This window comes from Poecilia mexicana, unplaced genomic scaffold, assembly GCF_051168715.1.
Source record: "Poecilia mexicana isolate PSO_F unplaced genomic scaffold, ASM5116871v1 scaffold_15, whole genome shotgun sequence".
Lineage (NCBI taxonomy): Eukaryota > Metazoa > Chordata > Actinopteri > Cyprinodontiformes > Poeciliidae > Poecilia > Poecilia mexicana.
The window spans coordinates 25,881,943-25,909,729 of NW_028263384.1; the positions used below are offsets into that span (position 1 = coordinate 25,881,943).

A 27,787-nucleotide genomic window follows, 5' to 3' on the forward strand; every position below is an offset into this window, starting at 1 on the left:
GCCTTCCTTCTCGTCTCCCTCCTGAGGATTTGTCTTCTTCTTTCTCCGTTTTTCATTAGCTCACAACTGCTCTCATTCCTAATTATGAATAGATTACTCTCGCAACTGTAATTTTGCCTGCAAGAATTAACTTACAACTTTTTAGCAGTGAGTTATTTCACTGCAATCAAACCAGGAAGCCACTGCAGCTGCAAAGGTGGGATTCAGGGTGAGACGAGGCCTGGCAATCAATGATCCAGGGTAATGTCTCCCTTTGGTTAGACCATCGATTGTTCATGACGCTATTTCTGTCCTTTTACTGGAGTCTTATTTTAGCTTTTCAGACTAATGATTCATTGCAGAGCGGAAAGAGCAAAGATCCTTTGATGTGTGTTTTCATGTTGCAAGCCTCTGTTGGTGTGTTGTTAGCTTTGAAATATACAGAGGGGATGAGTGAAAGAAGCTGCCCTTATTATTTCTTTGAAAATGAAATAATCTGCTGGTTTCAAGCCACTGATATGCTTTTGTGCATCTCATTTTAGTTATTTTCTTGATTATTCTCATTTCCTTTTTACCCTTGCCTTATTTTCTTATTGCACAAATGCCAAGTAAAGAATCTTAAATCTGGATTTTCTCTTTTAAAAACACAAGAAGATATAAGAACAGGTTTTTTTCTAGCTTTTCTGCCATGAGCGGTCATTCATTATTTATGTAAGGAGCAGATGTGATGTCATGCTGCATGAGTTTGAGAGGAGTTGCTGAGAAACAGGGTTTCTATGACGTTTTAAAACAAAGACAACATGATTATGGATTTGATAAAAACTGTCTGAAAGTGCTGTATTTTCAGCTAGTGCAGTTAGCATAGCAGAAGTATTTAGGTTTATTCACTGGGAGAGTGTAGCTCCTTACCTTCCCTCTGAGATTTCTAAAAGATTTTCCAAACATTTCCAGATCAGGAATCTGATCCCAGATAAAGAAGAAGTTGATGGATGGATGGAACTTGCTCTATATGAGTTTGAACACATAAAACAGAGATGAATCATTGCTTTGCAAGAATATAATAGCACCAAAACAGTTAGTAAATCCCACTGGTTTTCTCAAATTAAAATCAGCTTTTTTCTTGCAGTTTTCTTTGCTTTCTGTCTGTTGTCATCTTCTGTTTTGTTAACCGGTTTCTTGATGCTGCCTATGTTTCTGTCACAAGTTGCAGGTTTTACTGAGAATCACATTTAATTACAGCATTTGCTCTTATTTAAACTTTTTGTGCTGAGCTTCGTTTCTGCTCTCAGCACTCTTCCCCTTTTTATTCTTAATTATATGAGATGCTTGCTCTTTAAAAACATGGGAAGCTAATCATGAACGGTAATGGGTCATAAATATGATGCTTTCCTTGGAGGGTGAAAGTACTTTAATTTAAATAGTGGAAACGACTTTATCAATACCTTTTTACAGCATAATTTCCAAAGCCTTGCTCTCCTTTGCAATTTGACTCGTCCTCCGCTGATCAAGACACTCTATATTTGGATTCTCTCTAGAGAGTCTGTCTGGCCAAAAACCCAGAGTTGCTCTGTCCCACTCACTTTTCTTTTTTTTTTTTTTTACTCTGACAGGCTCTGAGAAGTTGGATTCAGTTCCTTCTCAGATGAACAAGGTCACATTAACAGAGCCAGTAGTAACGCTTATTTTTCCATCTCCTGCAGTGTCTCATACTCAGGACACACACAACCACTCCAGCGAGAAGCCCCTGATTCAGTGCTACAAGTGCGGGGAACCATGTAAGGGCGAGGTCCTCCGGGTGCAGAACAAACACTTTCACCTGAAGTGTTTCACCTGTAAAGGTAAAGGAAAAAAAAAAACATTTTGTAACAGGAAATGTACTGATTTGAGTAACTAATATTCAATTTTTTATGTGTTCATTTGATGTTGCTTGCAAGATTGTCTCAGCCTTCACTCAGCTTTGAGAAACCTAATATCCCTGATGATGGATGAACATGTGGTCTCTCTACAGTTCAAGAAATGAAACAGCTTGGATTTTTTTTAATATAAATAAAACTGTGGGAGTTGTGTGAAAATGTGTAGCTGAAGTGCCAATAGTAGATACTGACTATTCATGTAGCAGTCATATATTTTATATAATTGCATGGACTACGAAGTTGATTCTATAATAAGGTTAAATGAGGTCTCTTAACTAATTAAGATGCCATTCAGACTTCAATATGTAATCATTGTAATCCACATGGGTGGAACGCCCTTGGCATTCTGGCACATGCATAATGCAGGCTCACTTTACTAATCAGGCAGCCCTATTTTGACCTGAACTCACCCTGTTGAACCGTTGTTGTTAATCGGTGACTTAAACACTGTTATAGAGTTAGCTCAGCTCGCCATGGGCTCAGAATAATACTGTCCAACGCTGAGATTAGTGCTAATTCTGTCTTTTAGTCGGGGTTAATGATTCTCAAAGGGGACACAAGAACAGCTTTACTGGGCGCCGTCTTAGTCCTAGTTTTAACTTTATCCTCTGTTCCCTGACAAATCTATAGGATGAAGCTGAAGCCTCGTCATTTTAGAAATAAACCAAACATGACATCTTTGGTTTCCTTCTCTTACTACATTTGACACACAAATTCAAGTTTCCCCTTTTTCAGTTGAATTTCATGAATCCGTCTTATTGAGTTTACTATTTCTGTAGTGGTATGAGACTTATGAAAAGTGGAAACAGCTGGAGCTCAAAGTCTGAAGGCACCACATCTCTGGCGCTGGTTTTCTTTTGGACTCAGTTATGTCAGTAATCTCATCATCTCTGGGCTCTAATGCAATTAAAGATGATTCCTTTCGTCACCCTCTCCATCCATCCTCAGGACTTAGTGTTGGCCGTTTACATAAGAATGATATTTAACATTAAACAGTCCACAAAGGTTTTAAAATTACAGGCCTATAAATGAAGTGCATGGGTCATGATGGAAGCTTTTGATGAATGTTCACAAATTTTCTGGCCACTTGTTAAAAGTTTATTAAAAACCGAAAAGCATTTTACCAGCCACCAAGACCAAACCCCGATAAAGTTGTAGCTAAATGCATAAGTTGTGGTGAAATTTATTTTACTTGTAAATTTTAAAATGCTTACAATAAACTATTTTGAAATTTTATTTAATTGCTTGAATTCAACATTTTCCTTCATTAAATGATTAGAACAGGGCAGATGAGTTACTTTTACAAACTTGGAGCTGAATTCAACATCACATCACATTTCTCACTTTTCATAATCCTCCACATAGCATCTCTAGTTATTTCAGTCTTTCATGTTTGTGCAGACTACAAGGTTATATTTGAATTGAAGGAAACTTGTTGGAGCCTGAAGATTTGGCACATTATTCAAAACCGTTTATCAGCAAAACAAATCTTTCCTGAGCTAAATTATTACTTCATTTTGTTTTAGTTGTGCGATTATAATCAAAGATGATTGAACACTTCTATGTTTTGCTTCCCACTGCAATTCAGAAAGCAGTTAAATGTATTTCCCTGTGACCTTTTAGTCAGCAGCTATTTCACACACTGGGTGAGCCTCTCAACAAAGCCACCGGTGCGTTCAGGGGTTGGGTGGCTTTAATGAGAGATATTGGCAAAGGACTAAATGAGAACAAATGTATGTGTCATGTACAGTGTGCGGCTGTGACCTCGCCCAGGGGGGCTTCTTCATGAAGAATGGGGAATATCTGTGCATGCTCGACTACCAGCGCATGCACGGCACCCGCTGCAATGGGTGCGGGGACTTTGTCGAGGGAGAAGTCGTCACCGCCCTGGGCAAGACCTACCATCCTTCCTGCTTCGTCTGCACCATCTGCAAGTAAGGCGTCTGCTGAAGCCATGGCTTGAATGTCTCTGCAAACGTAACGTGGATTTCAGAAACATTTCTTAAAGTTTCCAGTTCAGTGAGAATCACATCATGCACAGCAGGGGCGTGTCTAGATCTTTTTTTTTTTTCTAATTATGGGGCCAGACCAGGGTGGCACGCTAAAATTGTAATTTCATATAAATGCACTGCAGTCTTACAATGAACAGTGGAAGAAAACGTGAATAACATAACCATTTATTTATCCAAACAAAACACATGAATCTGTTTAGCAGGCTTATTTTCTTGTCACATCATTAGCCTGTTTAGCTTAGCATAGCTTAGCTAAACAGAAGAGTATACAACTCTTTTTTAACGCCGTTGTGCTTGCTCTATTCAACTTATCAACTTAAAGTCAAAATTACTGAGCCATTATTGATTACAAATTGCAAACAACTGTTTAATTACCCCCTTTTCTCCTTTATGAAGAGTTTTTTTCTTCTTTTGCAGTATGGAGGCTGCTTTTTATTTTTCTTATTAAACGTCATGTACATCAACCTGCTGAAGGGATTAGGGACGGAAATAAGCCACTTGGCTATCATCTCCTGGATTTTCTTGTAAATGTCAATTAATATGTAATGTTGCATTTAAAAAAAAATCAACAAAAAAGCATTTCTGTCATCTACTGAAAGTGTAGACAAAATCTATGCACAGTATTTATTTGTTTATATTTTAAATGTACTTTATTTCAAACAAATAACATTACATAGAAAGATCTTCAACTCAATAAGTATTATCAGATTAATCTATTGAAAAAAATTAAACTGAGGAATAATGTCACATAAATAATATAAAATAAGCACAAGCAGGTTTTGCAATCTACAAACTAAAAATAAATTCAAGTAAGTTCAATAAATTTCTACGTAAATGGATAAAATAAAATAAGGCACACCTTTTAAATGCAAACATTTAATCTATGTACAGTACAAACTGATTGGCAGCTGTGGTGGGTGTGGCCAGGCAGGGTGGCCAATCAGATTTCAAGGACAGCTGGTGACCACACCCAGGATGCACAGACTGATTTGTGGTGATGAACTAAGATGAGACTGGTGGGAAATCCAGTCGACAGTGTGCAGCAGCATGCCATGTGTCGTTTCTGTACGTTGTCTGACCGAATGTCCTACTCAGGCGCTCAGTGTTGACACACATCTTCATCAGAGAGTCCTGTCATCTTCAGCCCTGCAACCCGTAACTAATAAGCTGTAACACTTGCCACGGGGCAACAACACCATGTTGTTTCTTTGACTTCATGTCTGACAGACGACCGTTCCCGGCCGGAGACAGGGTGACCTTCAACGGGAAGGACTGCCTGTGTCAGTACTGCGTCGAGCCCATGTCTCCTGGACCGAAGGACATCCTGGGCTCCAGCAGTAAGTAGCTATTGTTTTGTTTTATAAAAATACAGGAAGGAAATTAGCTTGGCAAAAGCTCATGTTTGGTTTCACTCGAGGCTGGAAAGCGTGGAGTAACTAGTGTGTAGCTCCATGACTTCTAATGTAGTTGTTTACAGTCTTTTTTAACTGCTTTTCAGTATTTACGAATTATTTACATGTCAAAAGCATGTAAATATTAACTGAAATTTTGTTTAAACACATGTGATTTTATTAATTTCCAGAGAATATGTCGGAGAATTTGAAAATATTCTACAGATAAATCCTTTCAGGCACTGTTTTTCAAAAATATTCACACAAATTTTGATATATTTTGTTAAGGTGTTGGTGGGTCTTTGTGAAGTTAAATTAAAAGGATATGAGTTTTCCCAATTTTGGCAACGATTTGTAAAGACTTTGGTAAAAAAAAAAAAAACTAAACGAAGAAACATAAAACACAACATAAGGTAAGACTTGGATATTTTAGACACCTTAATCTGAAGTATTCAATCGTATAGTTGACATCAGATGTAGAGGTGTTATTTTTCTGGAAGGTGAACCTTCACTCTAGTGTCTATTCTTTTCCTGGCTCTAACAAGTTTTCTTCTGAAATTTCCCCACATTAACCTTCCTGCAGAAAAAAAGCATCCCAAAGCATGATGCAGCCACCACCATTTGTTGCAGTAGTGAAGTGTAATTTTAGTTTTTTGCCTGACATAACGTTTTTTGCAAAGGTCAAACAGTTAAATTATGGACTCATCTGACTAGAGCACCTACTTCCACATGTTCATGGTGTCCATGGTAAACTGCAAGGAGGATTTCTATTAATCACGATGAATCAGGATTTCTTTCTGACCAAATTTCTTCCTCGAAGACGATGGCTCCCCACTTTCCTTCCATTTTTGATAATGCATTCAATAGTTCTCAACCCAATTTTAGTCTGTATTGCAATCTCTTTGGATGTTTTCTCTGATGGATGCCAATCATTTCACCCTTCTTAGACAGACTAACATCCTCTCCACAATCAGGATGTTTTTTTTTTGGACAAAGCTGTGTAAGAAGTGAGAAGCTACTCTTTAATACGTTAATACGTTCAATATGTTGTTGCCAGCTGTAAGATGACATATAGTAATTATCTAACAGAGAGGGAATCACAAAATGTGGAACAGTTTAAAGGGCATCAATATTTTGAGAGGCAGTACAAATACAAGGGAGCATGAAATGATTACAATTTTCAATCACAATTAACCGCAGGACTTCATGCAATTAAGAGGGATTAACCCGCATTCATTCACAAATTAAAAAGACGTTTTAGGAAGTTGAGGATTTTGTCCACACAAATGTGATTAAATTACTCGTAATCTCTAATTAGATGTCCAGATGATTTTAGAATAATTGCTGTTGGTTGTTTGCTGTGTTCATTATCATAGGAATAAAAATTAAAACCCATATGATGAAGTCATAATGTTTCCTTTTTTTCATACTAACTACAATAAAACCCCCCACACATTTCTATTTGTTAAAGAAATAAAAAGGGCGAAACATACAATGGGGTGAATACTTTGTAAAGTCACTGTATACAACTTTCTTGAAAGTTTAAAATGGTGTAATATTAGCAACAATCTGCAGCTATAAGCTGTTTATTCAGGCAATAAAAGACCAACTAAAGCTAAATGCCAAACAGATGTAAAGGAATCTTTTCCAATCCACATAATATCCCAGAAAGTCTCCAGTAAAGCCAAAGGAATGAGAGGAATGACAGAGGTCCACCTTTTGAAGGGGATCCTCCAGCTCTCTCTCTGCACAGCTCTGCTTTGTGTATAACACCAAGACAGGCATTGCTAAATAATTCATACCCATGCATTTCCTTCCCTCTGGAGCGGGGAATGCGTTGCCCTGAAATACCCCTCCTCTTCCAGCTCCTCATCCTCTCCCTCCTGCTCGCCTCTCCCACCCCTGCTGGTCTCTCTGCTTGTGTTTGAAGAGCTTTTAGACAAGGTCACCTATAAATAAGGCATGCTGATTCTACTCGCGTCATCATCATAGCCTTGTTATGCCGTACAAAGTTATCCTCCTCTGTGCTTACAGTTGGCTCTGAGTTGTTCTATTTATTAAAGAGGAGATGGCGACCAACATTTTGCACTTGCACTGCCTCGAGATCCTACTTGGATATGGATGAAGCTTTCAGTCCTGAGTGTTGATAAGAAGGGGCAGCTGTCAGACCGCTGCTGATTGCACTCTGTCACCATCTAATGTCTCGGGTCAGAATTGACACGCCTGATCAGTTTTTCAGCTCGTGGAGGCGTGTTTTTACTTGAATCCAAACTTTTGTTTCTGGCAATGTCAATTTATTTTATAATTCAACCAAAAATATTGCTCACTCAGTTAGAATGTAGTCAAAAAATTGAATTTATTTCAGTAACTGAATTCATTTGTAAAACTTGCAGGATTTACAGACGTATCTCACACAGAATTATATATTTTTAGTGCTAGTTTTGATAATACAAACCAAAATTCAGCAACACAGAAATTAAGCCAATTTCCTAGCCTACAACACACAGTGATACCATCTTCATTAAAGCACATTTTGGTACGCTTGACATCATGTGTAGGTGCCAAGTCCCACTGGAGAATGATAACATTTCCATACAGATTGTCAGTAAAAGGGAAAGTTTTGAAGTAGATGGCCACATTGACTTTGGAGTTGATAAAACACTGTGAACCAACTCCAGCAGATGACTTTGCTCCCCAAACCTTCACCCCAAGCCTTATGGATGAAAAAAAAAAATTCATTCATGTAATATTCTTCCTGCTTGATCAACTGAATTTATTAGCTGTAAGTCATAATCACCAAATTTAACAAAAAAGAAACACTTGACATAGATAATTGTGTAAAATGTGCAAAATAGCTGGGTTTCACTTTTTTATTGGCATTATTGACAGGAATGAACCTTTCGTATTGCACCTAACCGCACTTTCTACTCCTTCTACTTTCGTAGATTGCTCAGGATGTGGCCGCGACATCAAGAACGGTCAGGCTCTTCTGGCGCTGGACAGACAGTGGCATCTGGGTTGCTTTAAGTGCAAGGCCTGTGGCAAAGTGCTGACCGGGGAGTACATCAGCAAGTAAGCAGCTGCTCTCTCAACACGCCTCCTGCTCAGATCCAGCCGTGCGTTGTGACAGTATGTCTGGATCCTGGATTGGATTTGTCTCACTCCTCTTTATAGGGATGGCGCCCCCTACTGTGAGAAGGACTACCAGATCCATTTTGGAGTTCAGTGTGAGGCGTGTCATCAGTTCATCACGGGGAAGGTGTTAGAGGTAAGAAACTGCACACCCTGCATACAGCTGATAGACTCCATACAAAAGGAAGATGTGTCCCTGTGCACTCTCTGTGCAGCCATCTATCATGCTTCTTGGAACAAATTATTAACCTCATCTTACTCTTATGTGAGCCTGCCTAAGGTAAGAATACGAAGGCACAATGTTTTTACGTAAAACTGCTGCAGGAATATTCTTGAACGTACATAATATTGTTTGGAATATGCATATTTAAATGTTTTGCACTGAAATAAATGGAGAATTTGCATATATTAAGCTGCTCTGCTTCCAGTATAAAATGTTGCACAGAGCAGAATTGTGAAATGTAGTTTGTAATCCCTGATGTGTAATCTCTTCAGCATCCATCCAAGCAGACTCTTTTACATGACTTTATGCATGTAAAATATTAATTCTTTGCAGATTTTCTAACTCCAGTGGCATGCACTCTACAAGTTTTCGTTGCCACAAATTGCATAATTATTACATAAACCCACCCAACGAATGTCCTCTGACATTTAGGATGTGATTATTTATTAATTCTGTATGTCGTGCGGCTCTTATGAAACTCTGGGCTTAAGCTTCATATGGTGTGAGCTGTGTTTGTGTAAATTGTTAACAGTTTTAGGCACTGATGATCTGTCTGCACAGCAATAGTAACCCATCGGAGGCAAACAGGAGCTCTTTATACTTTATGAAGCCACCACAATCATATAAGAAAAAGCAGTTCCTTATTCACAATATTAATTATTTTTTATGCTGAAAAGGAAATTTGAGTCAGGCCATAAACTGGACAGTAATAGCACAGACAACTGAACTGTTTTATGCAGTAAAATGCAAATACTATGCATATCACTAAGTGGCCACTTGCAGGCTGAAATGTTACACAGAGTTGTTATCCTGCAGGCTGTATTTCATTTGGCTATTTATCATCCGTGGTCAAACTTGCAGTAGCTTTTATGATGGAGCACTTTGCATGCAAAGTGCCACATCTGAGTGGAAGGAAATTTAGACTCTCCAGCTATCATATCTTTTTATTGCGTTGCGTTTTGTAGGTTCGCTCAAAGCGGGTTTTTGAAAGGCAGGTTCACCGTTGAGTGGATGGATGTCGTGGTGGTCACATTTTGAACAAAGTCAGCGATTTTGTGGGTCATCGTGCTTGAGTGCAGCATGCAAAGTGAAATTAAGCATCCTCTTTAAAGGGAGTGCGATACATTAAGAGTAACCTGGATCTTGGAAGGAGGAAGAAGTGTAACAGGAAGCAGGTGGAGCACCTGGTTTTGTAGCCTGGAAGTCTCAGCTTGGCTCGCTGCAGGCTTCATTGATCTTCATTTCCATGTGATGTCAAGTCTTTTTTTTAATTTTATTTTTTTTGTTGAGTTTTTGCTCCGTGTTTTTCAGGCAGGAGATAAGCACTACCACCCCAGCTGTGCGAGATGCAGCAGGTGCAATCAGATGTTCACAGAGGGAGAAGAGATGTATCTGCAAGGTGAGTGGACCTAAATTCACTGTTGTGATCTCTTGGGTAAATCTTAGGTGAGCCACTAATAATGGGTTTGAAGCAGGAAATAATATACATGCCTAAACATAAGAGGTTGTTTCATGTGATAGTTGTTACCTTTCCACTATCTCCCATCAGGATTAAGCTACAAATGATGTGATTCATTCTCCACATGCCTAATTTGTATTATATTAACTTAAATAGCATATATCAACAAATTGGCAATTTAAGAATTAAAAATTGTTTTAAGTTTTTTTTAACTTAATGTCATTTTCTGCTTTGCAGCTAAACTCGTCAAACATTAATTATGTTATTTGCATGTCCATATGGGTATATTTTCTATCTCCACAAAGAATTTCCATTGACTTAAATTTATTTTTAATTAATTTCTATAGGCTAAAGCTGGCCTTTACCTTAAACCTAACAAACACCTGAAACTTCAGAGACAAATGAAGACAATTACATAGTCGGCCTTCTATCACCAGAAGAACATTTCTAAGGTCAAAGGACTAAAATCCGAGCAAGATCTTGAGAAACTCATTCATACATTTATCTTTAAAACACAAGTGCAGCTATCAACAATTTTTCCACATAATTGTTGAAGGAAGAATAATTTGATCAACATTCTTGTCAGAATTTGTAAAGTTCATGAAGATTGGTTCTTTTCTTGGCACAGATTTGGCTTTTAATGATGATTGATAATAATTATTTAAATTATGGGACCAAAAACATTTGTTTGGGCTTACATAATCACCTTCCGTCTTGCTTTCCAGGCTCGACAGTGTGGCATCCCGGCTGCAAGAACACCACCAGAACAGAGGAGAGACACAGAGAGCGGGTAGGAATTTGGGAATTATTTCTATGCCACTTCCTGTTACCTTTCTGTTTTAGCCCTCTGGACCTTATTTTCCAGGAAAAGACAGAGATTAAGAATGTGTAACAAGCTCAACATGCTCTCTTATGTTCCCTGGATGGACATGTTAAACTTTAACCATCTGTGGTTAAAATAATTTGCCTGCTTGGGCACTGTCGAGGCTGTGTGCGAGTGTTTGTTTGTTCATATTTACATGTGATGATGTGTGTGTGTGTGTGTGTGTGAACTGGTGTTGGGCAGAAGAGGCACTGTGAACCCCCCCTCTCCCTTCCTCCACAGCTGTTGCCTCCGTCCCTCTTATTCCTCCAACAAACAGAAAGGCAGGTACTGTATTCAGTATTGGCTATCAGATGGCATCATCCTGTATTTCCACCACATACATTAAGGACCCAGATCACTACATGCTGCCACCTGCTGGAGACAGCCTGCAGTGCCCTCTCTCTGGCTCAGCCATTCAGTGCAGACCTAACCTTGTTCACTTCTACGCTGCATGATGAGACAAAGAGGCACACATTTAGTGGAAGAGAAAACTTTTAAGTTTTGAGTAATTTTTTTTTTTTTTTTTTTTTTTTTAATAAAACCTCCATTTACCCAAAACTCATCAGATTCAGACCTGCTGCTGCCATTCAGCTTCCTCATCTCCAAGCATGAGGCTCTTTAGACCATCAAACCACAGAGCTAAAGCACTAATTCACTTTGCAAAATTTGCAAATGAATGAACTCATCATGAGATGACATGTTAGTATTAAGTGCCTTAGGTTACCAGAGTACAGAAGACCAACTACTACCTTGGAACTTTTAAACACATCCCTGCTGCAACACAACTGAATCAAAACGCTGAAACAAGCCATTCTTTAGATTCAGATGGGTTGGAGCAGAGATGCATTTGAAAGTTGCAGAATTGCAGCTCCCCAGGACTGGATTTGGGCAAAACTTGCTGCAAGATATAAGGTGGTTCCCCCTCATTGCTCATACAACAATTAAGCTAATGTGAACTGTTCAGGGAGATTGGAAAATAATCTACAAGAGCATCCCAAAAAATTAGAACACCATTAAGACACCTAAAGTTCAGTTTCTCAGAAAATTATGAATATCACATAAGATCAACAAAACCATCAGTATAGAAATGTGTTGTTATAGTAAAGCTATGACTGACGAAGTCATGAGAAAGTCTGGTAGCTTATGAGTTGTCAAGGAAGTACATCGTCAGAGAGCACGCCACAAAAGGTCATTGTTAAAGTCATTCTTAACGCCTCAGCGCAGCTGATTTCATCCATGCCACGCCACATCGATTCAGTAATTCATGTAAAATGAGCCTCAGGTACCACATAAACATTAAGCTGCAAACATCTCTGTTGCTTTTGCACTTTTTCCAACCACATTTTTTCCTTCCACTAAGCTTTCCTATTAGTACGCTTGGACACAGCTCTCTGTGAACAGTGAACTTCTTTTGCAAAGACTTTTTGTGGCTTGTTTTTCATGTGAGGGTGCCAGTGAATGTCTGTTGTATAACTGTAAAGTTCTTCTTCTTCTTCTTCTTCATGATTTCTGTATCATAGCATTTCTGTGCTTTGTTGTTATTAAGTAATGTTTACATTTTCTGAGAAACTAAATTTTAGTTTTTCATTAGCTGTAAACCATAATCACTGAAATGATCAGAAATAAATGCATAGAATATGTCACCCTGTATGTGATGAACCTATACAGTATTTGAGTTTGACTTTAATTCATTTGGTGAAGTAAATCAACTTTTCAGTGATATTCAAATGAATTAAAATGTAGTTGCAATTTGCAGATTGCAGCTGGTTGTGGATTGTGTTAAAAGAGTGACTTACTTACAGATAGTTTAAAAAAAATCTACCCATGTTTTTGTATTTCATAGCCTACGAGGTCGTCGTCTGAGAGCATTTGTTCCAGACCTGGTTCAAGCATACCTGGCTCACCGGGTCACACCATCTATGTGAGAAACTCCCGCTGACATGCTGAACATGTCTAAATATATTTAGATAGTTTAAAATCTCAATAATCTCCCTTCATTCTTGTGTGTGTTTGCACATTTGTCTCCCTAGGCAAAAGTAGACAATGAGATCCTTGATTACAGAGACTTAGCTGCCATTCCAAAAGTCAAAGCCATTTATGACATCGAGCGCCCTGATCTTATCACGTATGAACCCATGTACACAACCTCTCTGGACGAGAAAGACGAGAGACGAGAGTGTGTGGGAGAGGTAAATACAATAACTGCATGCTTCTTCTTCTGCTGAATGCACACCAGCAGCCTGGTAAAGATGAGTAAAAAAATGTTTTTTTTCCCTTGAGACAACTGTTTTGTTTTTCTCAGCTCCTCTCTGCTAGACGGGAGCGTTCCCCGATGCCCGATGACAAGGTAAGGCGTCTCCTGATGAACGTTGTTGTGACAGTTATGAAGCCATTACTCACTGAATGAAAAAGGAAATATAAATTATATTTAATATTTGTTATAAAAAAAAACAAAAACAAAAAAACAGCTGTTCTGAATCAGAACTGTTTGTTTTATTTTTCAAGTCGTCCAGAAACATGTCGCCAACCCCATCAGCCGAGGTGAGCCAGTCGTTTCCGCTCGCTCTGTGAATTGCAGTGTGATTGATCTCAATAAAACATTTCCCAATCTGTGCATGTGCGACAGAGTTTTTATGACAGGAGGGACCGCATTCTCCAAAGATCCACCAGTCAAGGCTCCATAGGGTCCCCGGTGTATAATCGCCATGGCTACACTCCCACCCTATCACGGTCACCGCAGCATTTTCACCGACCTGGTGCGTACTCAAAGAGATTAGAATGTGGAGGTTTGGTCATGTTTTTTTTTTTTTTTCTTTCAAAACAAATGATTTCAGGCTTATTATAACGTTTATCTTCTAGAAAATGATTCACTTTCCTCATTGTGATGAAAAATTGGTTTGGTAGAATATCTCTTAAGGGTCAATATGTTACCTCCATCAGATAGTTGTTACCTCTGTTTGGAGATTTAGGAGCAATTACTTATTGTAATTTCCAGTAATTAATATAAATAAACGTACAATGGTGGGCACAGCAAACTTAAAAGTTAGTTCGCTAACCTTAAAGAACTAATCGTAGACATTAGTTCTGTTAATGCTAAATCACAATATTTAGTGGAAGCTAATGCTAAAACGCTAACTTCAGTTGATATCTGCCCTTGATTGAGCAATAATTTAATTTTGATATTATAATTTACATATACTGTGATGCCTTAGGTATTATATTCATATTTATATGTTGCTCTCTACTGTCCGTGTTTTACTGTGGTCCTATTTCTAAATTTGAAATAAAGTTTTCAAACTCCTCATGAGAGAAAACATGAGGAGAGAAAGCTGAACTACTGCCTGCACGGTTTTCACCCACTTCAAAATGAGAGCATGAATATTTACATGTAACTACTTGAGAAATTCATCGGTCGACAACCAAAACTTCATCACAGACGTTGAACTTTATTCAACGAAAACTTTACAAAACACCCAAGTAAATTAGCGCTTTAGAATTAATCTGGTAAAACGTGTGATAAATGTTTTCTAAGTTAGCAAAATCACTAATGCATTAAGTTAATAATCTAGTACTTTTCTTTCAATTCAGTATTAAGGAACTACTGACTTAAAATAAGCTCCTATAACTTGCTGGAAAGTTATTTGTAAGTTAGTTTTATTTTATTTCAAGTGCACCAAGTTATTTGCACTAGAAACTAGACCAGAAATCCTTGGTAAGACTTTGTGTTGTTGCAGTACAATGGTAAAATAATTGGCAGATTGTGAATGGGAAGGTTGATTAGAGTGGAATGGCAACAGCATGAAGTGATGGTACAAACTAGTAAGGGGGCAAAATGGCCTGTTTTACACTTGTTTTTTTTCCTATTTCTTACCTTTCACTTTGGGTGTCTTTTATTACTTTTTCACATTTGACTCATGTATTTCTCCCCTTTCCTTTGGCCCCCCGTCGTCTCACCCTTTTACTTCCTCCTCCTCCTCACATTGTCCACTTCTGCTGCCTGGCACTGGGGTTTCTGCCCCACACCTTTCCTCCCTCCTTGCAGAAGCTCTGACAGGCATGCAGAAGCTCTGCTCCTCCCTGTGCAGTAACAGTGTGGGCTCCAGAAATAGTGACTCTCGTCCCACCTCCCCTTTCAGACACCACTTCCTCCCCCATAGCCAAGGTAAGGGGCCTAAGCCACATGTGTCTGACGCCCAGCTTTGAAGCAACACGTCATTTCCATTCAGTCAGATGGCCGCCCCTCATCTGTGTGTCATCTGTCACCCGGATCCATCCCCATATCCCGTCAGAACCACACCTGTAGTCTGTCTTAAGAAGAGTCTTGCAGCCAAACCCTTACATTTTCACCAACTTGCCAGTTTGACTGAAATAGCTGACAGACTCACTGTTTGTCTTTAGTCACTTTGCATGCACTTATCAGGTATCTGCAAAACAAAGTCAATATCTAACGTCTCATCGCCGCTATTGGATTGCACAATAGGTCCATTAAATCTAAAACTAAAACACAATAAAAGGGTTGGGCATATTGCCCTCCAAAAATATTCATTCATACTGAACGTTTTCTGATTTTGTCCCATTCCAACCACAAAGTTCAATGTGTTTAATTACAACACAGAGGTACATGACATGCATGTTTTTCCAAACGTTTTGCAATATAAAATCTGAAAAGTGTGGCATGCAATTGCATTCAGCTTCATTTTTGCTCCCTGGGAAAAAGCAATGCAACCAGTTGCTCTCAGAAGACAGAGTGACTTATAAAAGCCTCGGAGGTTTGTTAGAGAACACGAGTCGCTTTGTGGCTTGAATATGAGAAAATGTGGAAAATTCCAGAGGGCACAAATATTTCTCCCCTCTACTGCGAAGGTTAGCCGCTGCTTGCTGTGAGGAATTAGTTTCCTGAATAAAAGCTCCTGCGATTAACCTACATTACTTACCATCTCCAGAGCATTTTATCTGTTAGTTTGAGCTGCATCTGTTCAACTACATCAATTGGGTTTTCCAGAATGCGTCTCGTTCATCCAGCATCTCCTCACCTGGTCCTTTTGGCCCCTGTGTGTTGCGCAATTCAGACTTTAGTGAACGTGCTCATGTTCTGTTCTTGGTTCTTCTCACTGGAGGCCCCGACCCACCGAGTGGCCGGAGTTCCCCCCTGCCGCTCAGGCCCGACAGCCGGCCGGTCACCCCGCCTCTCTCTCAGACCCCTAAACATTTCCACGTCCCAGGTAGGAGCTGGAGCGCACCCTGTCACTGCTCGTCCTGTTGACTCTCTTTGCATTTCTGTTATGTTGTTGTCTCAATTGGTTTATTTCTTTCTGTCTCTCTCTACACCATAAAGGATCCGCTTTTAGACCTACAGCAACAAAATATGTATAAAAAAAATTAAGTTGGCGTATAAACATGATGTACAGTGCAGGTGTCTTGTGTTTTTCCTTTTTTGTCCCACTTAAATGTATCAGATTATCGAACAATTTTAATACCACGCAAAAAAATCATTTAAGTAAATACAAAAAGCAGTTTTCTAAGTGAAGCTTTGTTCTGTATTTATTTGCTTTCAGATCAGGGGATCAACATCTACAGAAAACCGCCCATCTACAAACTTCACGGTAACTTTCTGCCTAATTCAGGATTTGTTTTGCAGAATAATAATTTATGAAAATTTAAAATTTCCCTTAATGAGTGATTATTAAAACAGAAATGTTTTTAATAGTTATGATTCCCATTCCTGGATATGTTCTATCTAAGTGCTAAATAAAAATGCAAACAATTTCAGGTATTAAATATAAAAACAACAACAAAAACATTTTTGGATGTTGAAGAAAAAATCTCAACTGAACCCAGTTGACTCAGTGTGTTCATCTAATCATAGTCACCTTCAGTGTCAGTGTGATGTTTGAAGTCTGTCTCTAATCCTTTTCTGTCTGTAGTTTGCTTCTACACGGCACTTTGTCCATCTCAACAAGTTCTGAAAATGGTGTGATTATGACTCGGATAAGACAACGTGCAAAACTCTTGCTGGGTTGCATTAGTAGGCGATATTGTTAATTCTTCATGAGCAGCATTGTGCAAGCTAAGTTATAATGTTACGTGGGCTTTAATATATTAATTTATTGGATCTCATTGGGTAGGATTTGTAACCTGAGCTTGCTAGCTTATTAATATATGTCCTGTTTTCTTTGCTAATATAAAATGTATTTAAATTAACTTAAATTCCCCCCCAAAACAGATCCAGTTCACATATTTTTCTTCTTTTAATTGACAAAAAAATCAAAATGAGCTTGAAATGTTTGACCCAGAATTTACCCAATGACGTTAAGTGTGGTTAAGCACATAAGCTGTCAGTCTATTTTCCCACATGAACTAAAGATGAGATTGGAGCTGTTGTTTTAGTTTACTTTTACCTGTTTGATGCTTTAGGTTGAAGCAGCATTTTTCTTGTATTCCCCTGCCTGCAGCAAGCTCAACTCTATTCAAATCTATCAGTTTTCAAGTTTAAAGTGGAGGAAGTATTTTTTTTATTGATAGTAAAAAATAGATATGTGTCTTTAACACCTTAGTCACTAAGCTTTTACCTCTGAACAGAGATGTTGCAGCTCTATTTTGGATGTTACTGGGTTGCAGAGTTTGCTCTCTTGAATAGACATTAAGTTTTCATCTCAGTGAATTGGATTAGCTGCTCCGGCTTGTTTTATTGCTCTGCATGACACGCAGTGACTTGCTAGGGAAAGTCATTTTTGCACTGTGAACACACGACCCGGTACTGAATGATTGTGGCGCTAAGATATTTCCTCGTGGCTGAGACTGTGACCCAGACACTGATAGTTCAGTTCCCATGGTTACCAACCTAGATACAGCTGCCGTAGCTCAGCAAAGCAAGTCCGGTGAGGACATCATCAGATCCGCCACCTTCCCTGCTGCCCATGCTCCCTCCCTGGATGACAGCTCCCGGAGTGAGGGCGACTGTTGGCCCCACTCTCTCGCTGTTTTAGGTACGGTAGATTGTTGTGTGTGCGCAGCTGCCCCCTGGTGGTAAAATAAAAGCTCACCCAGACCGAGCTCTGCTTGTTTCCTACCCCCACCTTACCTGCCTTCCCTCCATTAACCCCCAGTGTACTCCTTTACCCACCCATCAGTTGCCATTTAAGTTTTGCTTGCGCTGAGTGAAGGCGTGGCTGGTTTCTGTTGCGGCTGTCTTATTTTCTGCTTCAAGAGGTCCTGCTTTATTGCTTCAGCTAATCACAAAAGCCTCACAAATAACCTGGACAGAGATAACTGAGACTGACTTCAAACTTTTGTCTGTCTGTCTTACATTCTGTGTATTTGACATCCTCTAAATTGTGTAATTTAGCTGTGACGTCTGTGTATCCAAATAGTCCAACGAGTCTCTCTCTGTTTGTCTGTCTCGTCAGCTCTGTCTCAGACTTGTGTTAAATCGTCCACCTGTTAGTCATTGAGTCAGCCATGTTTGTTTTGTTTTTCTATGCCCTCAACAAAGAAATCTGGTGAGAAGTTCACATCCTCTCTTTGTAGGTGTCATAATAATTACAGGGGTCTATGTATTTATTTTAGCCATTCTTTTCCCAGGGTGAAACGGCTGCATGAAAGCAGAAATTGGGTTTGACTTTTTTGTTGATTTTCTCTTATGAGTAAAGTATTGAAATGATGCATTAAAGCTCAAATACACACATACACTTCCATAATTCTTCGATTAAGTGTTACTGACTTCTCTGCAGACCCCACACATCCTGGACACAAACTATTTAGACTTTTATATTTAGGTTGGTGAAACAGAGTTAGCATATTTACACTACTAGAACCTGTCTTTTGTTTTCTTCTTTTCTTTATATAAAAATGGCTGTACATTTACATACATAAATGCTCATTTCATTATTTGATGTATTTTTTCTAAATGGTATGTATTTACACTAAATGCTGTGAGTGCTTGAAACCGAAGTAAAATTTCTGGAGTCATGGCCAGAAAAGTTGATTCTGATTCTCTTTGTAGTCATTGACGTTCATCTGGAATGTTTCTGGCTGGACTTTTTTCTTTTTTTGTTTTAACTAATGTTTGTGACAGAGTTGGTTGATTGAAGATGGATGGTACTGACCCAGCTAAATGTTCAATAGTGTTGATGTCTGGGCTTTGGGAAGACAGATCCAGAAGATTCATGTTAGTCTGCTTTATTCATTCAAATTTACAGCAACCCACACACACACAAGCAACAAACCTTCACGATTTTCATCTTCAGCTCCAATCAAAAGCTAACAGTTTGTAACATGAATCTTTCAACAAGACAAGGATCCCAACACATCAAAACTGGTTTTGGGAAATCTGAAGCAGGCTGACATTAAAACTCTGGAATGGTTTCCACTTTAACTATGTTAAAATTTTACGGTTTATGCTTAAAAGTAAAGTCTGTACCAAGAAACCAATCAATTAAAATGAGCTCCTCCTACTATGTCAAGAACATTGGTCACATTTTCAGCCAGAAGAGGTGAAGTTGCACCTCTTTAAGCATAATGACATCATTTATAGTCTGGATTAATTTTCAGATTCGAGCCTTCGTATTTAGACGTTATACAAAATGGAGTCTAGATTCAAATTTGTTCTTCCAATTCCTTTGTTTTTAAAAAAAATAGTGAGGTTGTTTGGTGTCTGATGGTTCCACCCTGGAAAAAATGGTTCATTTATAAGAAAATACCTACATTAATCAGCCCTAAATGAGTGTATGTAAACTTTTCACTGGAAGTGTCTGTAAGGCATGGTCTCCTGAAAGGACACAGGTTTGATTCAGTTCTGTCTTAGATGTAATTACGTCTTATGACGGTTTTTGTAACCTCTCTAAAATCCTGTAGGTTCCGAAGGGAGGAGGCGATCTAGAGAAGAGGAGGAGGAAGAGGCTTTGAAAAGAAAGCAACTTCAGGAAGAACATCTCAGTAAGGTTGGTCGGATAATATTTCGATTCCTGTTACTGTAAATACTTCATAGCTGTCTTAGTTTATTCTCCGAAGCTTCTTGGCTTTGGTTTAATGTTTGGTTTTGACTGTGCAGATTCAGTCTGGTCTGGGAAAACTCATTCTGAAGGAGGAGATGGAGAAAGAGCAGATTAGGGAGCGGCACGCGCGCAGCCTCTCTGCTCAGCGCTACGATCCCAAAATGAACAACTGTGACGCAGGTAGCCAGAAACAGCCTCCTCAGCTGCTTTAGTCTTGATTTGTCAGCAATGTACCTTAACAGAACATCTGTACTGTAAATTCCCTGCATCATAAAACATCCAAAGTTAGAAATTAAACTTGGGGTGCTATGGTGGCGCAGGGTTAAAGCACAACTCACGTATGGAGGTCTTAGTCCTCGACGCAGCTGTCACAGGTTCGAGACCTGGCCTGATGACCTTAGCTGTATGTCTTCCCTGTCTCTCATTACTCACTTTCCTCTTTGACCACTCAAAAAAAAAAGACCACTAGAACCAACAAAACCTTTAAAAAAAAAAGTAACTTTTTTTATAAGTACATTGTGTGTAATTTGTGTTTCAGATCCAACGTCTCCAACGAAGACCAACTCTCTGCCTGGTTATGGACGGAACGGTCTGCATCGGGTAAGAAAAACTTGACGTGTTGATGTTACATAAACAGTAAAGAACGCAGCTTTCACACACCGCAAACTTGTCTACATTGTTTCATGTTAACAACCGCAAACTATAATGTATTTGAAATTAGCATGTGATAGAACAACTGAAAGGAGTGCATAATTGTGAATGTAATTTATAGTTTTCACATTTTTTTTCTGAGTGGATTTGTCCTCACTCAGCCTTTCTGAGTTAATATTTTGTAAACTCCCTTCTGGACGCAACTTCTGCACATGTTACAGGATTTGTCAGATCAACTAAAGTCAGCTGAGCACATCAAACTCTTGTAGAAATCCTCGTGATTTCAACAACAATTTGAAGAAACAATCCAAAAGGTGGCTCTTATTGAAGATATTTTCATAATTTAGACAAGTTGTATTTCCTTCATAAAATGAAAGACATGCAAATTAAAGTACATTGAGTACTCAGTGAATATGATTTGGAGAAAGTTGACTGTATTCTGTGTTTCACTCAGGGTGATGGTATAAAACATTTATTTGAGTTTGTGGATTTTGTATGGACCATCAAAGTTGGCTGAAGATAAAAAAGAAATATTATTTCCATCTGAACTGACTACAATATGTTGTTTGGCTTTTATCACTCAAACAAACATTAAGAACGTTTTATATATAAGCATGTTCAACATTTAAATTGTTTGGTTTATTTTACTATTTACTGCATTTTAGTTTTACATATCTGAGTGTCTGTCTGTGTTTTCCTTGTCTGCTTTTTGTCACTACTTAGTTGTATTTTGTTAGGTTATAGTTTGTATTATGCTTTATGTTTAGTTATGCGAGTATGTTCATAATTTTGTCCAGTAAATAAAACCTTAATGCACACCAGTAGGGGGGTGAATATTATGTGTCAAGAAATCTATGGAAACAGATTTCGAAACATGGAGTGAAACCTCTGTAAGATACATTTTTCCCTAAGTTAACAAGCTGATTTCCATGTTTTTTTGTTTTGTTGTTTTTTTTTCAGCCTCAGTCTACAGATTTCACCCAGTACAACAGCTATGGAGACATGTGTGGTGGAGGAAGAGGTGAGCACTTCAAACCGAACAAAGCCACACAAAGCAAGTTTCACCAGAGATATTCAGCATTAGAATTGGCTTGTAAAGCATACATATACAAAGACATGCACTTTGAAATATTTGATTTTCATCAAGGACAGCAGTGCTGTAGATAAAAGTAGCCTTGCAGGGGGACTCGACAGCAAACCATTAACTGTGAGTCTCATTCTTTGTCCCATTTTGTCCTGCAGAGTTTCAGGTATGTCTCTCATCTGCTTTTCTTCACATGGCATGCCTCCTCATCTTTGCATCATATTCTATGCTTGGTCATTGGGTTGCAAGAGTCACCTTGCCCTGAATGCACACCACCCACTCCTGCTCCTTGCTTGCATCACCGTTTGAATTAGTTTCAACTACAGGGCATATTGTGCCGTGGTTTCCAACAGATATAAGAATCAAACACACATATGCCAAGTAGCTGAACAACTGTACTGTAAATGCAATGTACAACCATTGCCTCATGTCTTACTCTGTGTTGTTTATCAATGTGATGACTCAAGCTACATGTTATACTTATTTCTTCAAATGAACGACAGAAAAAAACAACAACCGCTGTTTATTTAGGAAAGCTGTAAACGACTGCCCATCTTTAGTACTAAGAAACTGAGCTGTATTCAAGCTACTCGCTCCATCCAGTAAAAACTGCACCCACTGTCATGAGTGGATGTATATTCATGCCATGAACCTTGCAGTCCCCTTCCACTATATTACATGTGTATATGTTCTGTCCTTTAGCACATTAAGGATGGCCATGCAGCACTTGCAAGGATGGACAGGGGAGTATCTATGCCTAATATGTTGGAACCAAAAGCAAGTATCTTCTTCTTTTTGTATCAATTACAAATGAGATGCATTAAAAAAGAGTACAATGTCTCATATTTGATTGTATTTGAATGTTTATAGTGAATTTAGAAATATAGAGCCTTGCAAAAAACATTCATATTCCTTTAAACCTTTTCACATTTTGTCCCATTACAACCACAAACTTCTATGGATTTTATTTGATGGAGCAACACGAAGTAGGGCACAATTGTGAAGTGGAAGGAAAATTATACATTGTTTTTCAAATGCATGCATTTTTATCCCACCCACTTTACTGTGATGACCTAAAAATTAAATTCAGTGCAATGTCAAATAAAATGCAGGTGTGTGTAATTTAATTGGCTTAAATAGCCTGCCTTGAAAACAATATAAGAGCAATGTACATTGTAAAACAATGTACAAAATATTTATTTTCTTGCTCTTTCTTTTGTAAATATGATTATCAAAGCAACAACTGAAGACAGTAAGTTCATAGAATAAACCAGGAATGTAGGGGTTACAGACACAAGTCAAACCTTCTCAAATTTAGAAGGGAAAATGTAAAAAAAAAAAAAATATATATATATATATATATATATATATGTGTGTGTGTGCTGAAATAGCAAAAACTGGCGATCAGGCATGTACTTTAGTGGCCTAGTCAAAGTCAAGACTGTACTCAGTTTAGAATTTTTGGTCAAACTTGAAAACCACAAGTCCTGATTGAGGTTGAGCTATATTGCAGAGATGTATGTGATCAACTTTCAGTATCTAGAGGAGCCAAGTTATTAGAGACTTACCAATTTTTGCCTCAGGATGGTTTAAAACTAATGCACGCTCCATCCATCTTGTCATCAACTTTTCTGACACTGCTAAAGAGAAGGGTCCCACAGCATGGTGCTACAACCACCATGTTTCACCATGGAGATGCTGTGGTTGACTTTAACTGGGCCATCCTAGCACATCAGTATACTTTGACCTAAACATTTCCTTAGCTGTAAGTAGTTGCGCAATGTTTAGGTTCAGATGGATAGTATAAAAATGTTCACAACTTTTCAGATTTTAAGATAAAAAAAAACAAACAAACAAAAAAAAAAAACGTATTGTGTAAAATTTCTCTATCCCACTAAAAACGCAATGAATCTTGTGGTTGCAATGACTCAAAATGTGAAAAAGTCCAAATGCCAGGGCTACTTTAGCAAGAAACTGTATTTAAGAGATAACAAATGGGCTAAAATATGATCAGATAGAGCGGGGACAGTTAATGTAGTTTTTTTACAAAAAAAATAAAAAATACAAAAAACCCCCAATATATTCTTTTAGCAAAACAACAAAAGACTCACTTTAGCTGGGTTCCTGATTCAGCATGCCGCTTAAGGAGCTGCCGAGTCACTCAAGCGCTTATAGCATGCTGGCTTCTTCATGCTCATCTGCACATGGCTGTGACTCAAAGTGACTGGATACTGTATGCAACATACAGTGTAAAAGTCCAGTCATTCATCCAAACAACTCATATCACTATATACTGTGTATGTAGTGTGTAAGGGCATTACTGTGTGGATATGAGTTGGTCAGGGGCTTCAAGGAGCTTTCAGTTGCTTATTATTGAGCATCTCAGCTGGGATTAGGATTAGCTAGTTTATTCCTCAGTTAGTTGGAAAAATACCAGCACCTGGAATTTCCAGGACAATCATTCCCATGTGGATTTATATGGCCTACATTAAAGATGTTGGTTCTCTTTTTTTTTTTTTTTAGTTCCCATTAAATATTAAATGCTTCTCAAACTATAACCAGTTACATGAGTTTGAAGTCATTTTTTTCCTCTCTTTATCTGGTAGTTTGCACGTTTGAGCACTAAAAGATTGTGCACATCAAAGCACCTGCATTTCCTGAATATCCTTAACAAAACAAACCCAGTCAGCCTCCTGTCACATACCTGCTCTCCCATCCTTTCTCACAGTCAGAATTACCCAAAAACTTCAAATTTAGTGATTTTTGTTTGGTGATATCTGTTCGTTTCTGGGACTTAGCTAAAGGTTTTATTTGTTTAATGATGCATGTCTCCTTCTGAAGGTGTATCCCTATGAAATGCTCATGATAACCAGTAGAGGGAGAGCTAAACTGCCAAGGGATGTGGACAGAACCAGACTGGAGGTATCAGTTTTCCTCCTGACGCTCCTCAGTTAACACTGCATTTTGATTTTGTGTCAACAGCATTGTTACACAAACTTACATCTGTAGCTGAGAACATGCAGTATCAGTTGCTCCTTGTTATTTTTGCAGCAAAACCCTTTTTTTACAGCTTTGACGCTAACTGAGAACCCCCACCATCCCCCCTCCTTTGTTTTTTCTCCACCTTTGTTCTCATTTCTAGCGCCACTTAGCACCCGAAACGTTCTTTGAGATCTTTGGAATGGAGATCCAGGAATTTGACAGGCTTCCCCTGTGGAAACGCAACGACATGAAAAAGAAGGCCAAGCTCTTTTAGTTGTTGTTGTTTTTTTGTTGTTTTCTAATTTATAGCATGCATTATTCTGTACATACAATCAGATAGCACACAGTTGTAATCTAGATGTAGGTTCTGGGTTATTTCCTTTCCCTTTTTTTTTGCATATGTCACCTGGATATACCTGGGGATGCCAAGAAATGGACTGATCTTGCGATGATGGACTTCAATAATGAAAGGAAACTTCTTCCATGTTCAAAAATGACAAAGAATGATGAGAAGGGTCAAGTTTTATTTGCTTTGACTGCACTTATTTTACCTCCTGCTTTGCTTTAAGTGAAAATCCTTCCTTTACGTTACTGCTTGTTTCTCCCTATTTGTTGCTGTTGATTCCCGTGGAACTTTGTAATTACAGTAGACCATCATGGCACAGTCACAAAAATGCCCATGCCTGTAGCTCAAAAATCTGTCAATTTTTTTGTTTTGCTTGGGCTGAAACAGTTTTAGCCCAAAGGTTTCAAGAATCGGCTCAGTGAGTCTTTTAAGATACAATACGATGAGAAAAGCCTGTGGGAACACGGTGAGCACACGCACCAACTGTCTGACTGGATCTACGTGGAAATGAATCCTCCAATAGCCGGCATATCACCAGTCTCCTTTCCCCCTGGCTTCCATGCACACAAATTGTTCATCTGAATGGACAAAAAAATGTCTCTTTTCTCAGGCTGTCATAAACAAAGTTATACACCTTACCTTTACTTATATTGGAAGTATGAATCTTATGTTTTAAGGCTGTTTCCAACATGTAGTTACATTAAACTAGATACGACCCCCTATTTCAAGAAACAACTGTATTTGAAAGTATTGTTTTATAAATGGAAAAAACACACTGCCATTTGTTGTATTGAAATCTAAGCCAATAAAGCTTTAAATTGCCATGAACCATGAACACTGGTCCTCTGCCATCCCAAAGTTACCCTCAGCCTCTTTTCTAATATTTTGTTCCCACTTGATGTGGACTTTTGTGGATGTTAGCACAGGGTGGGAAATTATCCTAGGACTGAAATACAAACCTAAAATCTTCATCAGAAGTCTTCATTTAACTTTACTGTAATAATGATGTAAAATACTCACACCACTGTCACCTGTTGCAATTTTTCTGAAAGTTTTCTCAACTGAAAAATAATTCAGTTGAATCAAGACAGGCTATGACTTCACTTTACTTAGATTTTTTTTATTCTAAATAAAACCAATACTTAAAATATTTATATAAGAAAAGTTCCCATACAAAAGAATGATAATCTTTAAGTTGCCACTTGTATAGCAGGAAACATGAGTAAATGAAGTACAAGTTGTAGAAAAACGTCTTGAGGTATTTGTGTTGCTTTGAATTCATTCCCGGTTTGAATATGGGGCGTATATTGATGATGAATTCACAGTGTTCGGCTGAATCAGGATGTCACTTTTACCATCACATCACCTTTTCGGGGATTTTTAAATTTAATGTTCAAGTGACCATCTGGTAATGACATTTCCATGATCTTTAAGAGCCTTAAGCTGGAAGATAGTTCTTAAATTAATTGTACAAGTGGAAAGTAGTTCATGCCGTTAGTTTTTCTATTTCAGTTTCAAGCATTCGGCATCCTGGAATGAGTGAATCCTTATTAGTGCAGACAGAGCGCTTGCATAGATTTTTATAAAATTAAGTAATGACACACTTGGATGCCGATGAGTGTGATGCCATTTACCCTACAAAACAATATGAACTAAAGGGCAACTGGCTTCAGCTTGATACTGGTGCTTGACAATGTGATAATGTTTTTGGATGGTAAAAACAGCAGGGAACCTAAACTGCCTTTTAAAAAAGGTGTGGGGATGTCCTCCCCAAATTACTTCTGTGATTATTTACCAAAAGCAGTTTATCATTCCAAACCATTGAAAAGCAAGACAGATATGTTATACTACTCAGAGTATTGCATTCCTTTCAGAAACTGATGCTGATTCTTCAGGTCTGAACTTGATGAATCAGCAGGTTCAGATGGTCAGTCTGCTCTGACTTCTGCTTCTTCAGCAGCTTTCAGCTGACCTGTTGAAGTCCCACCATTCATGCAGTACATGTTAATTTTGCAAGTCCATAGTTGTGTCAAAAAACATTTGCAATGAGTGCTGAAAACATTACACTACAGAAGGCTCCAGTCTAAGATTTACTGCATTGTGGTGAAGGGAAACATCCACAATTGCACTCTTTTATGGTTTTCCCTTACTTTATCTCAGAAAACTATGTCCCCAAACTCTTTTTTCTTAATCAATCAGGGGTTTCCTCCTTTGAGTTTGCATTTCCATCTATGAAGTTTGATACCTTCTGCAATATTTTCCCTTTTCTTCTGTAAAAACTAAAACTGAAATTCCATACGTATACCTTACAATCTCCTTTGTATTTATTTGTTTAGTTTTCTACAACTCCTACCCAGATTTTCTGTTCTGCATTTCTCCGCTTTAGTCCTGTTTGATCTTGTTTTTTGTGACCCGTTGGATCATTTTGTGTGTTTTGCTGTGAACATCTCAACTCTGCCTGGACTTTAGTTTCTTCCCAGGTTGTTTGTGGTTTGTGACATTTCACTTCAACAGAGGACCCAAACTGAATCTAAATAGTTAGAAAAAAAAAAAAAACTAGAAATGAGCACTTGGGATCTCAGCAGGGGCAGTAAGGTTTTAAAAATAGAGAGATAAAAAACTTAATCAAAACTTGAAGTCTGCACAATAACCACAAAGATTTCCATGACAATTATAGATTGTGATTTATTTATTCTCAAATTGAGAATAAAATTTCACATCTTGGTCTATTCTCAACAACTTTCTTCTGCAGGGTTC

General features: G+C 38.3%; 1 protein-coding gene across 2 annotated transcripts; it reads left to right on the forward strand.

Moving 5' to 3' along the window:
* The first annotated feature begins 1,328 nt into the window (after positions 1-1,328).
* Positions 1,329-25,865, forward strand: LOC106907285 (actin-binding LIM protein 1). 2 transcript variants are annotated; one of them, XM_088013068.1, is made up of 24 exons: positions 1,329-1,817; positions 3,643-3,826; positions 5,132-5,241; positions 8,241-8,367; positions 8,470-8,563; positions 9,962-10,049; positions 10,835-10,899; positions 12,818-12,895; positions 13,005-13,163; positions 13,277-13,321; positions 13,480-13,515; positions 13,601-13,730; positions 15,017-15,136; positions 16,044-16,196; positions 16,530-16,577; positions 17,820-17,960; positions 19,828-19,913; positions 20,024-20,147; positions 20,506-20,567; positions 21,579-21,639; positions 21,861-21,868; positions 22,405-22,479; positions 24,544-24,624; positions 24,845-25,865. In XM_088013068.1, the coding sequence occupies exons 1-24, from the start codon at positions 1,622-1,624 to the stop codon at positions 24,956-24,958; spliced, it is 2,385 nt and encodes a 794-aa protein (XP_087869194.1). In that variant the 5' UTR covers positions 1,329-1,621; the 3' UTR covers positions 24,959-25,865. The 2 variants fall into 2 exon arrangements, with proteins under 2 accessions (XP_087869194.1, XP_014828376.2); XM_014972890.2 differs by lacking the exon at positions 17,820-17,960 and having other exon boundaries at positions 16,092-16,196.
* The last annotated feature ends 1,922 nt before the right edge of the window (positions 25,866-27,787 follow it).

What these genes read in the sequence shown, in the direction of transcription:
- LOC106907285 (XM_088013068.1), top strand. Translation starts at nt 1,622, where the DNA reads ATGAACAAGGTCACATTAACAGAGCCAGTAGTAACGCTTATTTTTCCA. An exon ending in AGGAGAGACACAGAGAGCGG is followed by an intron (nt 10,900 to 12,817) that starts GTAGGAATTTGG and finishes TGTATTTCATAG; the next exon opens with CCTACGAGGTCGTCGTCTGA. An exon ending in GACGAGAGTGTGTGGGAGAG is followed by an intron (nt 13,164 to 13,276) that starts GTAAATACAATA and finishes TGTTTTTCTCAG; the next exon opens with CTCCTCTCTGCTAGACGGGA.